Below are 8,276 nucleotides of genomic sequence, written 5' to 3' on the forward strand. Positions count from 1 at the left end.
AAAATGAAAAAATTGTGATCCATAATGGATATACTGGTGCAGGTGCCGAGGAGGTTAACCCCTCTGGAGGCGGGCATTCCAATCATGTGACCGCTGTGATTAGCTGTCACATGACCAGAAGCTCCCAATTGCAAGTATGCATCGGAGGCTTTCCGTGACATTTTACTTACTGTACTAAGAGTGCGCATTGCATGCGCTCTAGCTTAGAAAGAAAAATAGGCCAAATGGCTATCTTCTTAGATTCTTACTGAATGGCCACATAAAATATACAGGTAATAAAATGTAATGGCAGACAGTATAAGGCAGTGATAATAGAACTAGGGTGTTGAAGATGGTGAATTTTGAGTCTTATTGGATTTCAGGCTGCGGCTTTAAATTGTACCTAATGTACATGAAATCCACGATGAAATGTAACGTTTTCCCGGCTCTGTGATCTTTATGAACTGGGATGTATATTCAGCAGTGGAAAAATCTCCGTCCCATCTGAGCAGAACAGATTGTCGGTCTCTGGCGTTCCAGGGCATTCAAACCCCCCGTAAAAGCATTTTATAGTATCGCTGAAGGTTTTACAATCCACTAATTCTCGGTCTAATGACCATGCCTCATTTATTAAACCTTTACAAGCTTTCAGAATGCGCACATGTTGCATCTTCCTCGCCTCTCCATTTTCCACATCGAGATCTGTTTAAATAGTTCTTACGTTCGCCCTGTGCTTGCTGGCACTCGGAGCACCATCACCGAAACCGCACGTCTCCGGGGGGCTCGTAAACCTATATGTATCAATGTTTAACAGCTGGATTAAGTAACTTCTCTATAAATTCCGTATCTAGGCAAACTGTTTGTTGTTTCAGTTTTACCATCCATGACACATATAGAGAAGAATTTTATTTTTTCGTTTCAGAATGGTTTCTGTCTTTTTTTTTTTTCTCTTTCCTGTATAAATTGTATAAACGATGTGTGTGATACCATTCAGAGATGGAGAGCTCTCAAGAGTATAAGGTTTCCTCTAATTGCTAATATAAGTTGGCTTTCAAATAGTCATTTTTGGGATTTGAGCTAATGCAAGATCATGAGGGTTAAGTGCATCGCCATTGCATTTTAACAGGGAAGGAATTAGCTACATGCTGCAGGATCTGCTTCCAGACAAATGACATCATGTTAGGGATCTGTGCATCCGAGGCCCAAGCTCTGCGCACAGATGGACTCCTACAGCAAGGTGAAAAGCAGAGTGCAATGTGTAGCCAGACAGAACTCACATTTTGTTTTCTAACATAATTGAGGTTTTGCCAAAGACAAGGAAAACATAATCAATAATTTTTTGCCTTTCTTAAAAGAAGAATTTAAGTACCTAAAGAAACCCTGTCACCATGATTTGGGGAAATTTGTGAGACAATTCTGGAGGTGTGAATGTGGTCTGAAGCCTTGTGCCAACCTCACGAAACCCTGCAACATTTTCATTTGAGGTGCACCATATGGAAATTTTGGTGCCGAAAATGAGTTTTTAAAAAATATATATACAGTATATTATAATTGTGTGTATATAGATATATATATGTATATATATTTTTTTCAATTATATATCAATTGTATTGTATTCAACCTTTTTGTTAACTACCTCAATACTGGGCACTTAAACCCCCTTCCTTCCCAGACCAATTTTCAGCTTTTAGCGCTGTTGCATTTTGAATGACAATTGCGCAGTCATGCAACACTGTACCTAAACCAAATTTATGTCATTTTTTCCCCACAAATAGAGCTTTCTTTTGGTGGTATTTGATCACCGCCAGGTTTTTTCTTTTTTGGTGCACAAATAAAAAAAAGACCAAAAAGTTTGAAAAAAAAAAAAAGTTTTTTTGTTTAGGTTATAAAATTTTGTAAATAGATAAGTTTTTTCCTGCACTGATGAGCACTGATGACGCCGCACTGACAGGCACTGATGAGGAGACACTGATGGGGTGGCACTGATGGGGTGGCACTGATATGCAGCACTGATAGGTAGCACTGATATGCAGCACTGATGGGCACTGATATGTGGCACTGATAGATAGCACTGATATGCAGCATTGGTGGGCACTGATAGGCAGCACTGATGGGCACTGATAGGCAGCACTGATCGGCACTGATAGGCAGCACTGGTGGGCAATAATGGGCACTGGTGGGCGGCACTGATAGATGGCATTGGTGGGCAGCACTGATAGGGGGGCACCACTGGCAGGCTCTCTGAGCCCTGTTTGCCATCCCTGGTGGTCATGGTGGGCATCCCTGGTGTTCATGGGTGGGCATCCCTGGTGGCTCTAGTGGCATCCCCTCCCCCCAGGGCTGCACTGGTAATCAATCATCTGATTACCAGCACAGACCCCCCCTGTGATCAGTGAGTAATTAGAAATACTCACTGATCACCCCGGCTGCAGAATCGATCCTCTGATCTTCTCCTCACTGACAGGATCTGTCAGGAGGAGAAGAGATCGAAGCCGTTACAACGGCTGTATTGACATTACATGACGGCTGTGATTGGTCACAGCAGTCATGTGATCGGGAGGGCCAATCACAGGGCCCTCCTGCCGAGTCTTGTTGCTCTGTGTCCTAGGGACACAGGCACATCTAGATCGCGCCGCTGCGCGTGCCCGCAGCGGCGCGATCTCTCTCCTTCTGAAGGACGTTCCGGAACATCCATTCAGAAGGACGAGACTCCCACCCGGCCGTATATGTACTATGGCCCGGGTGGGAGGTGGTTAATATCATGAATTTTAAATAAATATGAAATTATTGTTGGCCATTATCGGCACCTTTAAAGCTAAAAAAAAAGCATCCTTTTTAAATTCAATGTATTTCTTCACACTGGTCTGTTGCACTTCCGTTGTGGTGTTAAAAATCTTGGTTGCTGCATTTTTGTTCAGTTTAAAAAAACGCACCTCCCCATTGAAATACATTGAAAACGCAGCAAGAACGCATCAATAACACAGCCATGTTATGTTTTTGATGCGTTTTTTTAGTCACATTACCTTTTCGGCGTTATTATCCGCATCCTTTTCTTTATCGGCAAAATGCAGAAAGCACAATTTTCGCCCGATCTATTTTGGCCCATCTCTAAATTTCATTGTTCATACCGATGTATCAACAAATTCATGTAGTTCTTATTTGTGACACATTTATTGTCTGTCACTATTGTTGCAGCAAATATAAAAAAGTAATACTGCCATATTAATGCTAAGACTTGTGGAGCTAAATAAGCCCTCCTTAATATTGGAATAAGTTATGTCACACATGTAAGTATTGTGTCACAGCCAGAATTCAGTTTGGGACAATTCTGCAACAGATTCATTAATGCCTTACCAACTACATAAATCTGGTGCAATTTCCCCTCTTTCCATAGTCCCGTGAGACAGATTTCTCATCTCTTCTTATGAATTTGGCAGTTTATATCTATATTTAAGCACTTTATTTTAAAATGTTTGAATTGTACTTACTGCTTCCTCTCTTTAGGCCAGGGATTCCCAAACTATGGCCCTCCAGTTGTTCAGGAACTACAATTCCCATCATGCCTAGTCATGTCTGTAAATGTCAGAGTTTTACAATGCCTCATGGGATGTGTAGTTCTGCAACAGCTACAGGGCCGTAGTTTGGGAATCCCTGCTTTAGGCAATTCATTTAGGATTTACAGAATTGCAAGCGATGTTGTAATGACCAGAATTGGACACTTCCGGGTGTGTTGGATCAAGCTGTTCCCTGTCTGTCTGCTGCCAACCCCCCTATCCCCCCTAGGCTTTGTCAGCAGATCCCAGCACTGCCTTGAGAGATGTCAGATGACAGCACAGAGGCTGATGTTTGATAATGCAGGCTTGTAATCCTTACCTGTGCGCTGCTTATTGCTGCCCACATAGAAGATTGATCCTGAATACAACCTCTGAACTGTCAGTTGACATCTCATCAGGCAGCGCTGGCAGGGACGGAGAGTCATTCGATTTTAGGGGCAGAGAGTTCTGTGTTTTTTGTAAAACTGTCCGCACAATGTAAATGAGTAAAATAGGAAAATGGAATGATTACTGCATTCTTTCCTCATTTTGAATAAGCTGGAAATTCTTTGAAGCCCAACTGCAGCCAAAGCGTTATTTTAATTTGGATAAAGCAGGAAAGAGTCTAGTGCCATCAGGGACACTTTTGCTATAAGGGCACCTTGGTATGGTGAGAATCTTGTCCTTTATTTACATAAAGTAATGGGCATCACTGAGCAACGCTTGTGGACCTCGCAGGATCCCTTTTTCAAGGCAGATCGATGCATTCACATGAAACACAGAGCCTAAATAGTACCAACAACTCATCAGAAACAGACACATGTACAAAGCTGTGATGTAGGAATGACCTCATAGCCCCTATGTAACAGTACTGTCTTTAGCTACCTTCTGATTGGTTACCACTGCTGTTACTACCGCGTACTTCACGTTACCATTGCTCTCTGATGTGCATACCCACTGCATTAATCATTCTTTCTCTTACAGGGATACTACATGGCGCTGGCCTTTCACAGCTTCCCAAACAAAGATACCTACCTGATGACCTGCAATCACACCAAGCAGCCAACAGTCATTTGAAATATGTCTGGTAATGTCCGTTCCTGTGCATAGTCTCATACCCACTACATCAAGTCACACACCAAATTCATGCGCCTTCCCCACCTCCGCTGCCCTGTCATTTCACCATGAAATCCTCCTGCTTGCCATGCACTATATAGCCCCTTGTGTGCTTGTGCCCTTGAATCCCTGTAAATTGTTCTATGACAATGTATATGTCCTGTATTTTTCACATCCATATTGGTGGTCAGTGCACAGTGTTCTGACACAGGGAGATCTGATTATTGGGAAACTTAGATTTCACCTGCTTTCAGTGCTGGCGCTACCTGTAAGGCGACCTAGGCAAACACCTAGGGCGCAACTTAGCAGTGGGCGCCGGCATCCTGCTAGACCTGGAATCAGTATGGATCGCCGGCTGGTGCGGTGCCGCACAGGCACTCCTAATGCTGTGCTGCCTGAGCGCCTACACAGCAAGCCACACTATGTTGTGAGGGCTGAGGGCTCCAGCGTCACCAAAATCCCCATAAGAAAGCATTGAATGGACCCGCAGGCGCATTAGGTCTCCCCCGCTGACGTCAGCCAGCGGGGGAGACCTAATGCGCATGCGCGACAAAGGAGAGTAGGAGCGCCTGACCCAGTGCCGTGGTAAGTCACCCCCTTCAGCAACTTTGGATGGGGGGGGGGTGGAAAGAGAGGGGAACCACAGGGTCCTGCAGTGCCAGGAAAACAAATATGTTTTCCAGGGTGTGGCAATTTTTATTTTGCCTAGGCTGGCAAAAATCCTTCCACCAGCCCTGCCTTCTATGTACTGTATGTCTTTTACATAATACATAATCACCAGTACACAGCACAGAGACAGCTCTACTGATAATGGATTTAAAACAAAGATCTTATGCCTTATACCCATTCCCCACGAGCCTCCAGAATCAGACAAGTTTAGTTGTTGTGAGAGGCAACATTTGCCTATTATTCTTTTACTTATTGAAAAAACTTGGTAATGAAGTAAGAAGTGTCTGGATTGGTGCTAATGTGTTTCCTATTCTGCCCCACAGGAAAATGCTGCAGTCCTTGGGTCGGCCGGAGCTGCACATGGCACTGGATGTCACCATTGTCAGCGGTTCTGGACAGGAGTATGCTGGCTGCCTGCTGCTGACTTCAGAAGTTCTGTTTGTGGTCAGTATCAGCGAGGACACCCAGCAGCAAGCCTTCCCCATCACTGAAATAGATTGTATGGAAGAACACGGCTCTAAGAACTCCCTCCTAGTGCAGCTCAAACAGCAGCCTGTTACCAGTGACACAGAGGTAAGTGACAACCTTAGTACCCTGGGCTTACAGGAAAATGGTGACCAATACACAGGTACAATTTACAGTGTGGTTACTCCATAGTAACTTTTTATAAAATTAGTGATTCACAATCTTTAACGAGTGAAAGTGCAAAGCAAATCACACTTGGCAGGTTGTATCGTTTACCTATATTACATATTTATACAGCAAATATTCCTGAGGTCTGGATGGCCAAGTGAAGAATGGTAAAGGCAGCAAATGGTGCTCAATCTGCCATGTTTGTGAGCTGGAATGGCTTTATAATCCCAGAGAGCAATCTGGCAAACATTTATAAATATTCACCTCTTAATAAGTACAGTATGGCCAACTATAGTGTAGCCTCAGCAATTACTTATGTTGTGCCAGTATTGACGCTTTCTTACCCAGGTCATAATGTTCAATAAAATGTATCTTGTGCTCTGGGTGCCATTCTCCCCCAGTTCAGCTCTGATCATATAAAAAGGGTCACTAGTGACTGAAAACTGTTTTTACTTGACCTGAAATTAGTCGCTTCACACTACTGCCTTCCTATGCTTACATCTAAACTCAGTATAGTCAAGTAAGTGTAAACAGCCATTACCTGACCCTTTAGTTAGCTGCATAAGTGGCGGTTCACATTTGTGCGATCACAGAGATCGTATGTAATCCGGAGCGCACTGCACAGGACCCTTTTTTTGGTCCGCAGCAGAATCGGATCGCATGGTGGTTCACACTAGTGCGGTCTGATTCTGTGCGAACTTTCAGATTACACTGCGATATACGATCTGATCTGGGGGTGTCGTTAACTTTTAATTGACACCCCCAGCATATCGCATATGGCAGTGTGAACTGCCAGGGGTGCGGATGCAATGCGGGAACACGCTGCATATTTGCAGCGTTCCCGCATCGCAGAAATGTGAACCGGCACTAATACTTCCAGAGCAGCATATGCCTTTTCATAGAGACTTACCTAAAACAGTATAATGGCCACAACAATTCAACAGCAACATGATTAATAACAAACTACTTACCGTATTTTCCGGCGTATAAGACGACCCCCCTAATTTTCATCTACCGGTAATACTTATACTACCTTGGAGATATTATACTCGGCGTATAAGATGACCCCCCATTTTTGGGGGATTTTTTTTGAGGTTCAAAAGTAGTCTTATACGCCAGAAAATACAGTACCTATTTCTATGGATTTGTTTCTTTGCACGCTGGACCAATGCGATGACGCTCACTCACTGCTCCCTTGCTAGTGAGTGCAATTGTTCAGTGCTCTAGGCCAGTAAGGGAGCAATTCCATTAGTGGTTTCCTTGCGAGGGTTATTCTGCCAATGTCACCAGCAGTAGAATTGACCGTAGGACATGGTGCTAAGGCTGGCCATAGAGGTTTCAATTTTTTTATGGTCAGCAAGAGGGGGCTGCCATAGAAGGATCAAAACTCTGGCCAATCCCCTTTGAACCAGACAAATTTTGATTCATTTATACGCAGCTTTCTGGTTGGATAAAGGTTGTTTTAAGCCTTCCCACAATTAGGCACCTGATGAAGTCCATTTGGGAACCTGGTATGCTAGCTGCTGCCATTGGCAACCTGGTATGCTAGCTGCTGTCATTGGGAACCTGGTATGGTAGCTGCGGCCATTGGGAACCTGGTTTGCTAGCAGCTAACATTGCTTACATGTCTATTGAAGGCCCATATACAAGTCCACAGTTAAAGGTCCTATATGTCTGTCTGGTAAGCTCTATGTGAAGCTTGTCTTGATTATGCATCAATACAGAAAGCTGGATTCATGTTGTATATGATGTGATAACTGAAAGAGTTTTATTTTGCACCTTTTCTAGCCTGATGGCACCAGAGAGCGTCTATCTGAACAGCAGTACAGTCGACTTGTGGACTATGTTGCGAAGAGTTCTCCTCACTTGATCCCCAGCCACTCCTCCTTACAGCTCGCTGCCCAGGTGGTGGCTGCCGAACCACCTCCATCCAACACAAAGACTTACCAGTTTCTGGTGGAGGCACCATTCGCCAGAGTATTTATTAGCAAATTTAAAACGGTAAAAAATAAGGCACTTTGCAGGGGATTTCACTGATGGCCTGTTTTGGAGATAAACTGTAAAACAACAGAGGTGCTCATTCCAGGAATACACTCCTTCCCTATCCTCAGGCTTCATGCATCTTTTGCCATTGCTGGCATGTAGTGTAAGTAAGTGAATAATATGAAAGCTGAGAAGTTATACCAGAGATGTCACTTGGACTATCCTGTCATAAGAGGTTTACATTAGAAAATATATATTCTTTGTATCTAAAGAGTACTCAGACACCAGAGGTCACACTTCATTGATTCATGTCCAGGCGGATTGAGTCAAGTCACTGAGATCATTTCAGCTGGTCCTGTTCCT

The 8,276-nt window shown here is 43.8% G+C and overlaps 1 protein-coding gene across 2 annotated transcripts in view; it reads left to right on the plus strand.

The window, feature by feature from the left end:
- VPS13B (vacuolar protein sorting 13 homolog B) overlaps window positions 1-8,018 on the plus strand; it is a 1,502,642-nt gene extending 1,494,624 nt beyond the window's left edge. For both annotated transcript variants that reach the window (XM_082257852.1, XM_082257851.1), the window contains exons 60-62: window positions 4,497-4,599; window positions 5,621-5,870; window positions 7,719-8,018. In XM_082257852.1, coding sequence (XP_082113978.1) covers window positions 4,497-4,599; window positions 5,621-5,870; window positions 7,719-7,967 — 602 coding nt within the window. In that variant the 3' untranslated portion in view covers window positions 7,968-8,018. The remainder of the gene's footprint in view (window positions 1-4,496; window positions 4,600-5,620; window positions 5,871-7,718) is intronic.
- Window positions 8,019-8,276: the final 258 nt, after the last annotated feature.

This window comes from Pelophylax lessonae, assembly GCF_965119305.1.
Source record: "Pelophylax lessonae genome assembly, chromosome: 5".
NCBI classification, from domain to species: domain Eukaryota; kingdom Metazoa; phylum Chordata; class Amphibia; order Anura; family Ranidae; genus Pelophylax; species Pelophylax lessonae.